The sequence below is a fragment of the Betta splendens genome, chromosome 2, assembly GCF_900634795.4.
Source record: "Betta splendens chromosome 2, fBetSpl5.4, whole genome shotgun sequence".
In the NCBI taxonomy this organism is placed as follows: Eukaryota; Metazoa; Chordata; class Actinopteri; order Anabantiformes; family Osphronemidae; genus Betta; species Betta splendens.
The window spans coordinates 16,494,970-16,513,361 of NC_040882.2; the positions used below are offsets into that span (position 1 = coordinate 16,494,970).

The 18,392-nt window shown below is 52.4% G+C and overlaps 1 protein-coding gene across 1 annotated transcript in view; it reads left to right on the forward strand.

Annotated features, from left to right (window-relative positions):
- The first annotated feature begins 1,523 nt into the window (after positions 1-1,523).
- Positions 1,524-18,392, forward strand: part of adam19a (ADAM metallopeptidase domain 19a) — an 89,571-nt gene continuing 72,702 nt past the window's right edge. Inside the window, exons 1-2 of the mRNA XM_029175503.3 lie at positions 1,524-1,821; positions 12,894-12,970. Coding sequence (XP_029031336.1) covers positions 1,704-1,821; positions 12,894-12,970 — 195 coding nt within the window. The 5' untranslated portion in view covers positions 1,524-1,703. The remainder of the gene's footprint in view (positions 1,822-12,893; positions 12,971-18,392) is intronic.

An 18,392-nucleotide genomic window follows, 5' to 3' on the forward strand; every position in this document is an offset into this window, starting at 1 on the left:
TTTGTTATTTTAGGATTGTCTAATTCAGCCTCATGCAGATTTTTTAAATAAATTTGATGTTTCATTCCTCAGACTGAAAATATCCCAGAATGGGCCAAATGTTGAACTAATCCCTAATTAAATATGCTTAAAATGTCACCTGGTGACTTGTACAAGCACCATAGACAGAAAACCGCTATGTATAAGGTTCAAAATGAACATGAAATCCAGGTTTAGTGTTATTTGAAAACTCATGGCACCTTTCAACATTCATGGCTTTATATTATTCTTTTTAACAGCCAAGTCCATTGGAGAAACCTGGGAAACAGTCAATCACATGTTCCAACAATTCTCATACCATATACATATTCTGGCCCTAAATTTAAACCCTGTCTTCTTTTTATGGGAAACTGATTATTTGATTTTGCGCCAACACTTTTGAACAGAACAGGGGCTGTGATATTTTCTCACAGTTCTACCTTCAGAATGTTGCACATGACTTTTCGTGAATAAAATAAATGTGACTTCCAAACACGTTTTTCTTGGTCTATTGAATTCAGGGGAGGCATTCAAAAAAATAACAAAGGAGTAAAATTAATCTTGTCCATGTCTGGTTTTGTGCCAAGCCCTGTTAAGTTAAACATACTCCCAACACAACTGGATGAGACGTGATTTGAATTTCACAATAAAAGTACACCAGTCTACATGCCAGAGCACCTTTCAAAATGCCTGATGGAGCCGTTGTTCTTTAAATACATTAAAACAGCGGCCAGTAAGAACACACTGTGCTACCGTAAACGCTACACCTGACAGTAATAAAGTGTGAACTGTTTGGCTGAGGCCCTGCAGCTGTGGCAGGGGGGCAGCTATTGGCAGTGGGTGTGACAGCTGCACATTATCAGGCTGATTAACTTCCTGATAAATAGGCCAGGAAACAGGTGCTAATGCTCGTTGGCTGCGGGGTTATGTGAATGCGCCACAGAGGACACTGAGAACGGGATCCAGGCAAATCCTCTCACGTTACAGCTTCGTGTACATGCAAACACTGACTTTTCAGGAGCCTTTGTAGGTTTTATAGTACCTGCAAACTGAAACGCGAGCATCTACACTTACGAATAACAAAGGAAAGTAAACAAGCTAATATTCTGCTTTTATTTTGAATCACGTGTCCTGTGATTGCACTCAGTAAGTTATAAAGCAGGAAGACCTGATAAAGTCTGCAGAGCATATTCCTATGCTACAAACTAGTATATGAAAATCTTAAACAACATAAATTACCACTTGCCATAAATTGTTGTTGTCCATAAACTGGCTAATGTTGCTGTTTCAGCAGCACACACACATGAGCTAAGGGTGAATTTGATTTTGTGAGGTGTGAACAACACACACACACACACACACACACACACACACACACACACACACACACACACACACACACACACACACACACACACAAAAGCTGTGCTGGATTTCGACTGAAAGTGTCGTCTGCTAACATCACTATTAGCCGCACAGAGGTGCTCACTCCCTCTGCGCAACAGAGGCGGCGATCGCCCGCCCGCTCGCGCGCCACATCTGGAGACGGCGCCTTATTTTGGCGGCTCGCAGGAAGTGCCGCTCCTCACTCCGCGCCGCTTGACAGCGCCGCGGTCACAAAGAGAGGCAGAGGCGAAGACCGGAGAAGAAAGGAGGGACGGACGGCGGCGCCGAGGGTCACAGGGATGTACAGTAAACACAGGCAGAAACATGTCCACGCGTCGCCGGCAGCGTGCGGACACGCGCTCGTCCTCCTCGCGCTCCTGCTGCTGAGCGGCGCCGGCGGAGGCTCCGGGGAAGAAGGTAAAGAGCAGCGCGAGCGCCTTTCCAAACTTCTCGCACCAGTTGCGCGTCGCGGCCGCCGGAGGCTGAGCGGACGACCTCGGCCCCGGCAGCGCACGGGACTCGTCCTAGTTGGCGTCCGCGCGTGACGGCGCGGGAACTTTTCCACGAGCGCCGTCCCGTTGCTCGCGGGCGGGAGCCGCTCCGGCCGAACTCCGCGTGGGAACGTGTGAATTTAACGGGGCTCCGCTGACCCGCAGGACCCTCGGCTTCGCCCGGCTCCGCTCCTCACGCCGCTGTCACCTCCGTCCGCACGCTCGTACGTGCCCGCGGAACAACGCGGTGCCAACACGCTGTTGCCGCGTCCACCGGGCTGGACGTTTTCCGCCCATTTCCTGTCATTTTGCCGCACCGTTAAGTGGGAACCCACGCTGCAAACTTGACGGCACCGAGCCGCGCCGTTCGAGCCGAAACCCACAGAAGACATCGGTTTGATCGATCGCAGTGGCTCGCGCGTTTCCCAGTGGCCACGGGTTCCCTTCAGGCACGCGACTCTAAAGGATGAGGTTCTGTAAACGTGATCCGACCTCCACGCGCCTGCCCGTGCATCATAAAAGTTCGTACAGCTTAAAGACCGATCCGATCGTCCGGGCCCGTCGAGGCCCGGTGACACATCGCTTGAAGTTTTAATGGGCCCGCTGGTTCTGCCTAGAATTAGTTTGGCCCAGACTGCGTGTCCATAAAAGGCAGAGTTGCAGGGAAATGCTGGAGTAGAGCGGCCCACATTTCACTGGCGCGCGCTGCCGCTTTTTTATGCGCTGCTGAGGGAAACGAGCACAGTATCGGTGTCCTGGTTCTGCGGGTTGTTGGCTGCTCAGAGTCTCGCTGGACGAGACAGAGGCTCCTATAGACACGTCACGTGAAGCGTCCGACTCAGACAATAGCTCCAATTCAGCGGAGATGCTTGCGCTTAACGCAGTTAACCACGCGCGTGCACGTGCAATGCGAAAGCAGCTGGCAAAGGGGAACCGAGGCCAAACCGCACTAGGTCGGGGGCGCGGTCATGACGGGAAGTGGTTTTGGTTCGACTTAGACCGGGTCTCCGCGAAATGAACCCAAGACGGTTTAACTGGCAAACCTCATCAGAGGCCTGAGCGTTCACGACGACCCGGACCAAACCCAGAGTCACCGAGCCTTGAGCCAGTGCTCCTCAATAGACCAGATCAGGTCAATGCATTAATGCGTTATACATAGTAACAATAGTGTCTCGTGCTGAAAGAGTAAAAGCTTCTGTCAGGCTGAACAGATGGAGTCTATGATTGGCTCAATGTATAGTGATCCACCAGTAAACCCCCAGTAGGCTCCCAGTAGACTTCCAGTAGGCTCCCAGTAAACCCCCAGTAGGCTCCCAGTAGACTACTGAGATCTAGCATCAATATGTTGCATAATTAAGGGCTGTGGTGAATATGACAGTCAGGAGCAGCAGTTGTTGAAGTTTCTTAACCTCCGCGTGTGGAGGAAGTTGGTTGGAAGGCTTTGAAACTCCTATTTCCCGTTCCTGTTTATCGCTGCCACCAAGTCGTGGTTGCAGCCGAGTCGCTCGGGCGACTGAATCTCACCCGCTTCGTTTTTGCGGCTTTTCGCAGAAGCCACGCCCGAACGCTTCGCATCAATTCCATATTAGTCCATCCACTTGAGCCGACTCAGCGAAACGAGCTGCTCGTGTTTTAACCTGTTTATCCGTTGACCCTTGTTGAGCTGCTGCTTCCCGTTTGTCTGCGCGTAGACGACACCGGGCGACATGCAAGTGAAGCCAGCCCTGTTTGTGTTCACACACACAGATGATCAGTGTAATAATGATAGTAATGATGGGAATAACACGGTGCGGTGAGGCCAGAGCAGCTTCTAGGCTGCAGGAAATAAACAGGCTAGCTGCTGGCGCTCAGCTCATGTTTTATTCCATCCAGGCTGAGGACCGCTCCTTCTCTGTGCTGGTGTTGTGCACTGGCCGGCTTCAGACGTGTTCTGGTTCTTACCGGTGGCGCCGTGTAAGAACTGTTCCATGAGCGATAATGGTTTGAGGCTGTTTATTAATGAGATCTGAGGCCTGTTTTTTCCGCATCATGTCCCGGTTCTGTCACGACGTCGAGGTAACGGACTGGGCCCATACTCGGGTTCTGTCCTGAGCTTCAAAGTCGTCATGATCAGCTGTCCTCTCGGGGTAAATGAGTCCACACGCCCACTAAAATCCACCACCACCACCTGCTTCCTCACGTTGTGACCAAAACCACTGGTATTGTGGTTAGAAATGTCACCTTTGAGCAACAGCGTGAACTGACACTTGTTGCAGAGTGGGACTGTTCTGCGGTGTGTTCTACCGTTTCCTGACTAACCTGCAGTGTTCATCAGCTGTGATATAAATACCATTGCAGTCGATGGCGTGTTCTTGTGTGTGTGGCTCCGTGCCGTGAGACGAGCCCTGACTCGGGGAGAGTCGCTTTGCTTTTGTGAGCCCTCGCAGGCTCCGGCTAATGCATTTTAAAGTCTCTGCTATGATCTGTGACCCTCTCGTGGCGACAGCGCCTCCACCCATTCACACTTCTCTTTTTGTGCGGTTCTCATGTCTCCCTGGAAAAACTCAAGATGTGTTTTAAAAAAAAAAAAAAAGTTTTTCAACAGCCTTTCTTCCCTCAAGGTGAACGCATGGCGTCTCAGTGGGCAGCGGGTTTGCACGTTAGACGCATTCCAGGGTTCATCCTGAGGAGCATCCTCCCTCAGCCGCTGCTGCTTCCTCTAAGCTTGGTGACATCCAAAATGCAATGCAATGCAATTCATCATCGTACATCTTACTCTGGTACCAGTTCGCTGGAAGCTGCACGTGTGTCTAAGTGGAAGCGACCTCACTAGACCTCTCCTGTCGTCGCCCTCTCCCCCCGGAGCTCATTTCAGACATCAGCAGGTTCGAGCCCTGGAGGCTCTGCTGAGGCTCACGTCTACCTGTCTGCCTGATTTCAGCTCCACGGGCTGAAGGAGCCTGACTCATACAGTGGCGGCGTCCCAGACGGCGCCCAGCGTTCCCAGTGCAGACCAGTCTGGCGTGGCGGCGAGGTCGCCCCTCCTGAGGACGCCGCGTTTGATGTGCAACAAGGCTGCGTAGCTGTTTGTAGCGCCCACAGACGGACTCTGCTCTGTTGTGTGGGCTCCGTTTTAGTCATTACTCATCGTGGAGCGTTGTGTTTGCGCTCCGTGGGTTCGCGCTGTGTAGGTGAAGGGCTTCCTGCTCCAGCCCGATGCTTTCGGTCGTGCGCGTGACGCTGGCAGCCGTCCCTCTTACACAACGCGCGAGCCGGCTGCCTCCTCTGTGAGAGCATCTGATCGGAATGATTACGCAACGCATGACGGATGTTGTTGACGCCGCTCGCTTCTGTCCGGCCCGTGTTTTTCTAGGTTCGGTCATCGGGTCCGAGCTGATGAGCTGCTGCCTCGTTCTCACAGCAGCGTTAAGTAGAACACAACAAACCCCAGTAAATCAGTATCAAATGAGTGATTTTGAGACAGTGTTGTTAATAATAGTTCACACACTGTTTTTCTTTTAATTTAATAGTAATTAATTGATTCATTATTAGTTGTTATTAGCATATGTTCATCTTGGTTTAGGTTTGGGTATATTTAATGAGGCAGCTACTAAGAAGTGGGGAGATGTCTGAATTTCAGCTACTTCAAAAGTGAAACCCAAGTGGACTTGATGAGGAACTCGAAAGAACTCGCTAATTGGGTTTGATGCAGGTCCAGAGTTGCTGAGACGCGCTGGAACCCTCACGCTAATGGTGAATAATTGTCTGTCCGTCTGAAAGCGGAGGCGCCACGTCGCCGACCTTGCGCGTCGCACCGGAGGGATCTCCGCCAACATTTGTCTCCCTAAAAGAAAGAACCGCGGGGCGTTTATAAATGACAAGCGCTCGGCAGGGTTGATGGAGGCTGACGCGGGGTTTGGAATAATAAAATGACAAATCTGCTTGACCTACTGTTATCGCTTTGTTATTTCTAGAAGGCTTTCAACTCAAGTGACTGCGAAACATTTTTGCAGTTTATTTTGAAAAACCCCATAAACGCCTCAAATAGTCGTCGATTTTCCTCCTGACACGAGGAAAAAAAAAGGTGAAAAACCCGACCAATCTGCGGCTTCAGTGCTTCTGGGTAATATTCGGCCTCCATCATATCCCGAGGACGACTTCCATTGTGCCGGGTGTGAGTGAACGCGAGCCGCCCCTTCCAGTCTTCTGTGTGGAGACGGGGAGACGCTCCCCCTCTGTAAGAGGAGCGGGGCTCGTGAGTGCCGCCACTTCAGCCCCGCAGGAAAACGGGGAGAGAAGACAGCGAGAAGGGGAGGAAGCCGCCTGACGGAGTGCCTCCATTAAGACCAGCGCGAGCTGAGCAACAGCAGCGGAGGGAGAACGAGGGTGATGAAGAGGAGACGAAGCCGGCGGGACTTTAAGATACAGGAAGTGGAAGAATAGGCAGTTTATGTAGCAGTGATGGCGCTCGCAGCATATGGAGGAGTGTAGTTCATCCTGCCGGGCCCAGACCCGGTACTGCTCGGATTTAAACACCGGTTCTGCTCTTCATCCAGCCTGCAGCAGCCCAGAAGCAGCTTCCTCGCCTCATCGTGTCCCTTTTTGCTCTTTTTATCAGACAAAGGTATCAGACGGCGCTCGGCAAACACGCTTCCAGCCCAGCGTCCCGTTTGCTCACCTTTATTTTTAGTCGCGCGCTTCCCCCACCTGCGCGGCGCCGAGTCGCCCGGGCTTCGCCGCTTCCCTTTTTTTAGGCCGCGTCAGCCACCGGTGGCTGCGTCTCATGCTATATGTGGAGCAGCGACGCGCAGCAGCGAGTGGTGGCTCGAAGGCGTCGACTGCTGATCGTGTGCTGATCGTCTGTCGATCGTCTGTCGATCGCCTGCTGATCGTCTGCTGATCGTCTGCTCCGCGACCGCGAGGTCAAGTGGCCTGAGTTCTGTTGACCAGCAAACCAGAGAACCCGTCCGCTCTGAGATCCCTATCCTGTTATTTACATTCATACTTAACTGATCAGATTAGTTCTGCATTAGTTGACGTAAACGGCGAAGCTGTAAATCTGAGGCTTTCTTTGTGAGCTGCGTTCAGCTGATTTTGGGCTTAAAGAAAAGACAGCATGATTAAAAATATTTTTTTATTAGACAAGACCATCTGGGCCAATGTTCTGATTGTAAGCAATATGTCCAAGTACTAAACAGGCACAACGGTCCACTGGAATCAAATTCTTAGAAAAATATTCAATAATTCCGAAACCCCGAGCATCTACAGAAACATTTTAATTCCATTTAGTGTGTGTGTGTGTGTGTGTGTGTGTGTGTGTGTGTGTGTGTGTGTGTGTGTGTGTGTTTGTGCATTCCTTCAATCCAAGTGTTATTTCCTCCCGAGTAAAAGCATAATTTCTCCTTTTGCTGGAACTGCCTCAAACCAGTTGTATTTCTGTAATTTACTTTGTTTGATGGCGCGAACGCGAGGCGAACAACTTATAGCAAACTGTTTCATGAATTCTTCATGATGAGGGGCTGCGTTTTTCACCGAGGTGCTTGCGAGTCCGTACTTGCAGCGAGGCAGCAGCGCGTCGTGAAGCGACGGCGTTGACGCGGGAACGAGTGCAGGTGAAACCGAGGCGCTGACTCTGTGCGGCGATAAACTCAGCTGAGGAGCCGGTCGCTGTGTTTTATTTGACCACGGGCGCCTGCTGAGTCAGCAGAGAAGCCACAGACTGGGCTCCAGCCTGTTGTGGTCGCGTCCTGAAGATACAGACTAAGCCGCTGTGTAGTCAAAGCACCACAACTATGTAACGGGCCTCACAAGGCAAAGTGTGTCAGGTGCGATGGAGAAGCGGCCCCTTGGCTCACACCTCAAAAGACCCGGATCACAGAGAAGCGAGGCCTACTTTTTGCAGGACGTTGCCTCTAATGAGGCTGTCGGCTCCGTTACAGTAATTGCCCGGCGAGAGGGGAGTCGCCCGCGCTGGCGTACGAACGTTTAGCTCTGGATGTTTGTGCAGCAGGAGTCGTGAACACGTTCAAATCGGCGTCTCAGAAAGTTGTTTTGGGGGAAACTGCCCCTGCTCTGGTGTCGCCGTCTCACTTCCTCTCCGCGTCGCCACCCTGCAAACTTTCCAACATCGTTCCCAGTTTGAGTCCCCGAAGTGGGTTGACGCCGAAATGTACTCGCACAGAATCCGCTCTGGTTGAAGTCGGTTGTGGGGAAACGCGCCGCATCTCGGCTCTCTGTAGCTCCACGCGAGGCTTGAGCCCCCGGGAGGAGGAAGAGGAGGAGGGTGTGTGTGTTTCACGCAGGTGTAAAGCAGCAGCAGCAGCAGCAGCAGCAGCAGCAGCGATGCAAACAAGCCGGAAGCGTGATCAGAGGATAGATAGCTTTACATTAATGGGCCCTAACGAAGGTGGGCTGAAATCAGCTGATCCCCCCCCCCTGCTGAGAGGAACGCCGCCAATACACGCAGCCATTCCTCAAGAAGATAAAACATTCGCTGCTTTCCGTTCTCTGCCGAGAACCTCAATCCCCCCCATCTTCCAGCCGCTGGAGTAGCTGTCAGATATAGATCACGCCTCTCATTGTTTCCCCCCCTCCCAGCACCCTGCGGTGATATTTCGCCAGGCAAGCGCTGCGTGTGAGTGCGAATCCTCCGGCTTCCTCGCTTGATGTCGGCTGAAAGTCCCTCGGGGCCCAGAGAGGAAAAAAAGGGATGGAATAAAAAACAAAAGAGCAAACACAAAAAGACGTACGAAGCAGGTGTGTGTGTGTGTGTGTGTGTGTGTGTGTGTGTGTGTGTGTGTGTGTGTGTGTGTGTGTGTGTGTGTGTGTGTGTGTGTGTTTGTTTGGACTGGCTGCGTCATGGAGGTACAGGCTAAGTACACACTCCTTCTCGCGGTGTGTAGTGTAATACTGCGTGTGGACGTGGCTGTTGGTCCAGAGTGAAACTTGTCTTTGTTCCGGCGCCGCCACGATGGCGACAGCCCTGGTGTCAAGCGTGGCTTTGAAATGTACATGAGCGAAACGGGGCGACGGGCGCTCCAGGTTCCGGGCGGAACAAACCCGAGGAACGTCTGGAGGCTCTGCTCGCATGCGCTCAGGCTCTTTACAGCCTGTCGCACCCTCGGCTTCACCTCCTCAGTGCAGCCCTGCTCCTGCTGCTTCAGCAACGACGCCGGTTCAGGTGCTGCGCTCGCTTGAAGAAGCTGCTCCTGGCGGCGTGAGGGGTCTGTTGGCCGATCGGCGTGGCTTCTCTCCTCCCGGGGTCTCAGCGGAACTGTGGTCGGTGCCTCAGGGGCCGGAGGCCTGTCTTTGCATGGTCTGCATGTGTTGGCGTTGGTTGTGGGCAGATGCTGCAGCTTCCTCCCATAGTTCAAAGACTTGGGTCACACACATGCAGCGTGGGAGTAGGAAGTGTTTGTACAGTTAATAGATATTTATCATAAACACACACACACACACACACACACACACACACACACACACACACACACACACACACACACACACACACACACACTACGGGTAATATCGTCGTCCAGGTAGTAGATGCAGCTCTGCGATGAGCCTGAGCCCCAGTGAAACATGGTTGAATGGAACTGCGACGCTGCTCCTGTGGGACGTGAGAAGCTGCAGCCTCAGGAGCTGCAGTAAGTGAAACAATGTGTCTGAGCCGTTCAGCAGAACAATGCTTCGCTGTCCAGGCTCCTGCTTCTGGTGGGACGCGGTCGGAGCCCGGGCCGCTGCCCGCTGCCCAGAACCCCACATGGAACGGCACGGTCCGGCTAGCGCCGAGCGGTCCCACCGAGGGTCATTTAGTTTCCCTACGTTGGCGCCTCCTACGTCTCACCAGCTAAACCTCGTTAAAACCAGCCCAATTTGCCCAACGGCTCCCCAGGGTCCGGTTTGAACATTACATCATGCACGGGACCCTCTGGACCTGTCGGTGTTTCAGCTTCACACTCGTCCACACGCTGTTGTGAAGGAAACTTTAGAAAGATTTACGTCTTGACCTTGTACTTTAGACTTTAGGGAGCTACTAGTACTATGTAGTACTACGTAGTACTATGTAGTACTACGTAGTACTACGCCTTTGTAAATATAACCTTGATTTCAGTAGGATCGCTGTAAAGCTCATGCTCCTCCTCCCCCTGTTTCATAAATCCACTAACGGAGCAGTAATAGGAGGCGCGGTGTGAAGGGAGCCAGCGGCGCTGTTCTCCCCCCGCCGAGCAGAGGCCTTGCTCATGGGCACACGGCCCCAGCGTGATCCATCCAGGCCTCAGCAGGAGGCGCTGACGGCAGGCGTTCGCAGCCTTAGAAGGTGGGAATGGCATCAGCTCGGTGTTTACGAAGCCGGTTCGGTCCGGTTCGGTCCGGTCCGGTCCGGTCCGTCGTCCGGGAGGGGCCTCCTCCCCCGCACGGCCCCGCGGCGGCCGAGGCTTCGAGCACACGAGTCGGTTGCTGATTTTTGGCAGTGGCTGAATATCGAATGCAGATGTTCGCCTTTTCTGGGACGCGTCTACCACAAACACTTTTCTGACCCGATTCAAAAATGCTGCAAAAACATCCAAGTGAGTTGCGCAACGGAGCGATGTTGTATTGCGAGCTCCTGCTTGACTTGACGCGCATTGTCTCCCAGATTCAGTGTCTAAGTAGCACAGATCGCCGCATGCTCTCACATTAATACTACACGCACTCTTCCCCCCACGCCTGCTGTGCACATTACATGCACGTTTCACGTTCACCCTTTCACTTAACGCATCACCTCAGACCTCAGACCTCATCTGCAGGTCCTTTAAATGCGTTTCGGCCACGGACCAGCGCTGTGACGGCAGCAGCAGGGGCGGCCGTCCCAGCGGGGGGCCTCCTCATCTTGTTTCCCATGTAGTCGGCGTGAGGAGCGGTTCGATTCAGGTGAAGGGAAGGGCACGCGGCGCTCTACCTCCGCGCCAGAGGCGAGGGACATAAAACAGGACCTCGGTGTCGCACAATCACAGACATTCACTTTGTTTCATTCCTCTTCGCTCCGCTCATTATTTTCCTGGGCCGTTTGCTGAAAGCCTCAAATGTCACAGAAATGTTTTCCCCCCGGTCTGCTGCTCCTCCAGCGCGCGGGCTGCTGACATTTTATGGATTCCTTTCAGTGCTATCAGAGATTAATGGTGACCTTTGCTCGGGGGTGAAGCATTTGATCTTCCCCAACCAGAAGGAGCGCGGCTCCGGCGTCGGACGGCGGGCGCGTGATGTGCAGCGCGTCGGGCGTAGAGGAGCGCGTGCGCCGAGCCTTTGTCGAGGTGTTATTTAGCTATGCTGATTGCACAATACACAAAGCGCACTTGACAATAAGAGAGCTTAATGGATTAACATGCAAAAAGGGCGACGAGTGCTTTTCAGGATCCTGTGGGAGCTCCGGCGCTTTTTAGGAATGCGTGTGTCAAGTGCACAACGGAGGCTGCTGCTGTGAAGCAGCCGGCTGCTTTTTAGCCAGTTCCACTGAACTGAGTGCGTTCTGGTCCTTTCAGGAACCAAAGTCCAGGAACCTTTACACAGGATAATGTTGTTGATGGATGAAACCAAGTGGTTAATTTCTATTTACTTACTTTAACAGTGATTCGTGTCATTCTGGACTTCAGGCCTCAAACAGGTGACACAAAAAAAAAACATTATTGTTTGGAGAAACCGCTTTTTTCAATTTTCAACAATTTGTACGTTTTTACAAGAAGGTTTAGTAAGTTAGACTTGTACACTTTGCAGTGAATGAACATCAATGTCAATGCAGCTCATTCAGCAAGACAATTGCTGAATGAGGTAAAAATGTTCCAAAAGTGATAAATAACACAAACAGCTCCTTCATAAAATGTTATTTAGGAGATGCATCGTGATGAATGCAAACTCACCGTGTCATTAGTAGCATTGAATGTTTTGTAATAGGGAATAAAAAAGCTTTTTAATCAGTGACTCCGCTCAGTCCACTAACGCCTCGCTTGGATAATGCTCGTAGTCTGACCTGTAATAAAACCTGACTGTGTCAGCAATAACATAATCTCCCATAAAAGCTACTGTGCAGTCTGCGAGCACACACCCCAGACCTTTTCCATTTCACAGTCTAAACACATCGAGAAATAAAATATTCATAAAGAGTGTAATTCCTCTGTAATGGACACGCTGTGTGCACCCACAAACCAGCGCCGCCGCCGCCGCGCGAACCAGCAGTTCTCAACCCTCAACCGGGCTCCTCGTCAGCTGCTGTGGGCGGGTCTGCAGATGGGAGGCTACGGGCGGAGTTAGCGAGCGCTGTCCTCGAGCTGATGGAGCACGCAACCACGTTTGTGGTCTGTGGCTCAGCGTGGTCGTCTTCACGGGCCTTGGGACGCTCGATTTCCTCCTGCGCCTCGCGTTGGCGCCGCTCTGAAGCGCTGTCCTGGAGGATCGTCTTCACTGAGCGCTCATTCAAGTGTATTTGAACTAAATACTGACCGAAGGACTTTGAGGTTTCTTCCACCTCGAAGGCACCTCACCGAGATTGTTCTGCGCCTCGTTCTTACGGATCACGTGAACCGAACGCTCCACTTGGTTCCGACAGAAACTGATAGAACGTTCAGCCGCCGTCAGTCACCAGCCTCCAAACGCAGCGAGCCACGCGTCTGAGCTAATCCGAGATCCACGGGAGTCACTTTTCATCAACAGGGAGAAAATCAATTAAAAATGGGAAATCAAATCCACAATAAGTGAGCGTGTTAATAATGTTTGCACTCAAACTGCCTGGTATCCTGTCGCACGTCCTCCTCAGGGGAGCTCTCGTCTCTGAGTTCCATTCGCCGGGTCTGAGCGTCGGTGGAGGTGCTCTACTTTGTGCCAAAGCCTGCGTTTCACTCCGAGGTCGTTTTCACCAGGCAGAACGCTGAGACGTGGCCCCACTGACACCGACACGCGTCGGCGCCGACCCGCCCCGCGCGTAGCGTCACGCTCCGTCTAAGCGAACCCGCGGGATGTTAATGTCCGTCCTGTTCTGTCCTTCAGGGCTGAGGGGGAGGACCGTGACGGCGCAGTGGCTGTCGCGAGGCCGCACCAGGAGGGAGGCCGGGACGCCCACGCAGGTCAGACACCGCTAAAACTGTGTACAACTGTGTGGTTCACGCCACGTTTGGATCCTCCACACTTCATTGCATTTAAACGGACTAATATCAATGTGAGGAACACGCTGATTGTTTTATTTCTTACACGTGGAGGCCATCGAAAGCAGGTGTGTTTGTGCTGCGCTACTGTAAAGCGGGTCTGTTTCTTTATGGGGACCTTTTAATTATGTCTTAGAACTGTCAATGCTTCATCATCACAGGTGACCTTTGTCTCGTTGTGGTTTTGCGGCTGAGTGGTCGATGCGTCTTCGTCCTCTGCTCGTGTCCCGAGGGCGCTCTTCACTCTGAGCCCCCGCTGGCTTTTTCCACCGTGCTCCTTTCCATCCTCCATCTTAATCCCGCTCCGCCCCGCGCTGTCTCTCCTCTGCGGGTGTGGTTGTGGTTGCACGCGCACACACACACACACACACACACACACACACACACACACACACACACACACATGCAGCGCACCGCAGACGCACACGCTGGAGGACAAACATAATAAACACCCTGCAGGCGTTTGGAATGGGACACGAGGGGACAGAGGCCGTCCGTGTTGCTAATAGAAGACCAGGCTATTTTAACCTGGCGCAGCATGTTTCATAAAAGTCGAGCCGCCTCCACCCAGTGGCCGCTGGGAGAGGCTCCGGAGCCTGTGACCCTCAGGATAAGCCTCAACAGGACATTTACGGAAGAAGGATGACTTTATACAATGGCCCCGTATCAGGCGTCGAGCAGCAGGTGGCTTCAGCCCAGAGGTGAGACGCCACCGGCAAAACAAAACTTTTCATTACTACAACACATCCCCCGTGACCTGTAACTGTTCATGTCTGGATGCCACCGTCGCCCGCTTTTAATTGTCAAAGTCTGTGGGAGGCGTCCGGAGCAGATGCGCGGCTGAGTGGCAGCTTGGACGGCGCTGCTTGTTCCATCAGCGATAGCTGTTCGCGTTGACACAGACTTGGCCGGCGCGGCCCGGTTGAGCATGGAAACATGGCGCGGCGCCTTGCTGTACAGATGTCCCTGCGAGGCCGGGCGCTTGCCTTGGCAGGAGCGCAGGAGTCGGGCCGGGTTTGGAGAGGGCGAGAGGAAAAAGAGCAATTTTAGCGCAAGCTGGAGGCCTGACACCCCGAGAACGGCCATTCATCTTCCCCAAGGCCGCCGTCCAGCCACCGAAGAACAGGGAAAACATTCTCAGCCTTCAATGTCACTCCACTAAACGAATAAAGACCCAGAGAACGGCTCTGGCGGTCTGAACAGAAAAGCTGCTTAAAGTAAAACCAAAGAGTTATTTGTTTACTAACAAAGCAATGAATAAATCATTTTTCACCACAGACAAAATCAAGACTCCATTGACGTGTGTCACAGTCAAACCAACATTCGCCGCTCTGCTAATTTCTTTCTGTGTAAATCACATTCCAAACTGCCTCAGATCTGGTACAGAACAAGGACAAGCAGCCTGAGCAAACGCAAAATACCAGTTTGAAGAACTAATTTTTTTTTTCAAAATATAATTCACCAGTAAGAGAAAACTCAACCACTGAACGTAATAGTTTGGTGAATTTGTTGGAATAAGCTCCCTCTGAAAATGTTCTGGGGTTGAATCACAAGTTCATTTTCAGTGTTCATATCAGTTTAGGAGGAAATTTTGATATGTGAGTATTAATGTTATTAATTATATTATGTTAAATAAAGTTTACACTATAGTAAACTCAGTTACAAAAGACCATAATTCTTTCTGAAGAAGGGAAAATAAAAACTTTAATAGAAACGTCTTCATTTCCTGAACGGGGCCACTGCCTTGTTGCTAAGTGCTCCCTCAGAGGGTCTGGACTCTAGCTTCAGTTTACTCCAGATGTAACAGAACCTCTGACCCACTGCTTTAAAGAATACCAGCAAAAAACATCCATTTAAAATGCTGAAGCAGCAGATTTCCTGGTTTGGACCTAATCGCTAATCAGACCACACAGAACACGGCGTGCTGTGTCCAATAAAAGGACTGAAACACACACCGGAAGGCGCCTAAGTATAGCAGCACGTCGGGCCTTTGTCGCTCCATCCACATCTTCCCGCTGATGATCGGCTGACAGGCTGGAGCCCGCTCTCCTGACAGGCTCCGTGTAATTGACGGTGATCACTGGAGGCGTCTGGCTGCCTCCTGTGCATCCTAATGCTTAGGATAATGGGGCTGCGTGGCCCCGCTGAGGAGCCACGCAGGATGATTCAGAGCCGGGCCTTTATCTGCATACCGCGCGAACCCGCATGCTAACAAGTGGATATTGACGCTGGGTCGGCTGGTGCCAGCATTAGCGGAAATGAAGAGGGTCAGCAAAGGAGAGATCAATGGGATTAGAGAGCAATGAGAAAGCAAGGTGAAGGAGGGACGGTGGCACTGACTTTTATTGTGAGGATGTTTGGACCCAATGCTGATTCTGAATGATGTTTGAGGCAGCCGACACACCTCTCTTGTGTCTGGATGGATGCCACTTACTGTATAAAGGAGAGGAACAGCTCAGAACCGTTTGTTGTGTTGCACTTTATTAAATCAACAACAGCGGCTGGATGAGTCGCCGAGCGGCCGGCGAACGATCCAACAAGCGAAGCATCCGGAGGCGTCCTGGGGCTGTCAGGCTCTAAATCGCTGCGTTCGTTGAGTTTGTCACCAGCAACAAACATGTTTTGGCAAAAAAATCACTGGGTCGTCACACAAAAGCGCACAAGTGGGTTTCTGTGTGCGGGGAGGGGAGCGGTTCCTCCAAACGATGAGCGTCTCCGGCGAATCTCCACAGTCCGCCACACGCGCCGTCAGTCGGGGTCTCGGGGGGGTGAACCCCACCACTTCCAGGTAGCCGTGGTCCCTTGGCCGCTGTGTGCAGGGAGGACACTGGCACAAAGCCGTGACTGATTTACTAAAGAGGCATCTGTTATGGTCGTGTCCACCTGCTTTCACACCTTCTTTTTATCCCCAACCCCAGAGTAGAGTCAGTGTCAGAGTGTGGTGCTGTAGTTTTTTTACTGTGCCCCTATGTCCTTCTATTATTTGTAAGGGGAGTTCAAAGACTCGCCGTGTCCTCTGAGCTCGGCAGTGTCTCTCGGTCTGTGCCACGTTTCTGCTTTCTGTCTCCCTGGTGATCAGATTATCTCCCACCTCACAAGCGCACTGGAGATGGCTCTGACATTCACCCTGGCGAGATTAGGGAGTGCACGCGTGGATCCATGCCCGGCGCACACGCCGTGAGGGGGGGGCTTATCTGCAGTGCCCTTCATGCGTCGCGCAGTCACAGGAGCGCCGCGCCGCGAAGCGATTTGGCAAAGCTGTCTATTAAAAGCTGGCAAAGTGAAATCTAAGAAATGGCTGAGGGCTTTCTGTCAGACAACAGGGTTAGTACTGATGGGCTCAGAGCTGCAATACGCCACCGGCCTGTTTGCTTCATTGTGTTGTCCCCAGGTCCGTATTGATAAGATGCACTGACGAACTCCTAATCCCCCTCCAGAGGTTCGGAGCTGCCATGTCTGATTGTTTCATAAGCCACAATGGAAGACTTATTAGAGACGGATTTTACATTACTGCCTGAAAGACGTTTTTTTCCCTTTGTGGCATTTCTGTCCCGAAGCATTTATAAAGGAAGTTTCAAGGCACTTTGAGCTGTTTGATAAAGCTGGAAGGCTTTTCCAAGTCTGCAGAGCGGAGACGCATTAAAAAAAGACTCAAGGCCGCGCAGGGACCAAAGTGTCATTTGTTCGACACACATTCTTCCGCTTTTCGCAATCTGGAAATTGCATACGTTCAAGGAAGGTCATCTGTCGCCCGTGCAACATTTACAACAGCTGCACGTTCCTACGGGCGACACGGGGGCGGTTTGAATATTTATCACGAGGGGCACCGGATCCGGGGTTGGGTTCAGCACCTAAAGCGCCGTGGCCGGGCCTCGCTGCCCGTGCAGCCGCCCTGGGGCCGGCGCCACACACAGCTGGATTCTCCACCGCCGGTGTAACTGCGTGCTGATTGAATTGCCTTTTTGAACAGTTCAATCTCCTGTGACAGTAGTACCTCATTTCCTCCACTTTCACCGCGGTGACGGATGCTTAGAGACGGGCGCTTAGCCGCCCCAGGAGTTATGCAGATAGCCTGATATTTCCAACCGGACGTGACTCTTCGTCGCGGCCCAGCGAGCGCGGGATTTCCTGCGATCGCGTGTTCGGGTCAGACGTAACGTCAACCCTTTTATTACTTAGACGGTTCAGTGCGTGATAGAAATCCTCCGTAATGGAGAATGCTCAGCGGGAATATGACGGTGTGAGGACATACCGAGTCGGTCCAATCTGATCATTTCATCTGGCAAGCTACTCGCGCAGCCCGGTGACGAATAGGGACGGCGAGACAGCTGCTGCCAGCAGCTCAGGTCAGGTGCTTTCATGCAACATTGCTCTTTGCTAATGAAAATTAGCGCGATAGCTTAGGAAATCCACACGTGTTGCCAAAAGCAGCGTCTGAACTCGACGCGGAGCCGCTTCCAGTGGAGCGTCTGCAGTGGGCTGTCCCCGGCCTGTCTCTACCCTAAAACATCTAATACATCAAAATAAACACATTAACAGTTGGTGTGGTCACAACTGACAAGTGGAATATCGCCGCAAATTTGTTTACGTCGTCTCCACAGATGTGGGGAAGGATCCTCCCAACGTCGCGCCAACAGAACCCGGTGTTGGTAAAGCGCACACGTCACGGCGGGCCTCGCTCCCACTCAGGCTCTTCTCTTGTTCCCCCGGAGGTAAATAATACATGACGCCGTGTCACAGAGTCTCGGAGGCGAAGCGCTAAAGGGGAGAGACGGCGGCCGCGAGGTCCGCGAGGTGCTGCCGTAACCCTCGGTTCACGGGCCCTTGGACTCGGCGGGGCCCAAACGCAGGCTGGTGGGAGGTTTTCTCTCAGAACCATGCGCGAAAAGCAAATCCGAACCAAAGCGTTGCTAAAATAGCATTTGAAGCAGCTAGGATAATAAATAGCAACGTGTTCGGGGTTGAAAGGTCTTCCTTTGGTTTGCGTCTGTTGACAAGTTGTCATTGTTCCCACAGCGCAAACCGGTTTATTTTTATGAGCGGATCCACAAACCGGAGCCGGTTTTGATCTTCCCGACGTGGAACAAACTCGCTAACATCACTCCGGCGACAGAAGCCTGCGCTGCTCGTCGCATTGTTCCTGCTCGCTGCTGACTGGAAGGTGCTTTGCCGCTCATTGTCGCCACGTTGGCTCCCTCCTCCTTCATGTACATCTGGCATTTACACGCTCGCCTGCCTTTTCCCGCTTTGTGCGCGTCGAGCGGCGTCAGCAATAAGCGCCCATCTGTATTCCTGCCAGGACCACCTTCCCGCTGCCGTGCGCCGCGCTCTGGCTCCCAGCGAT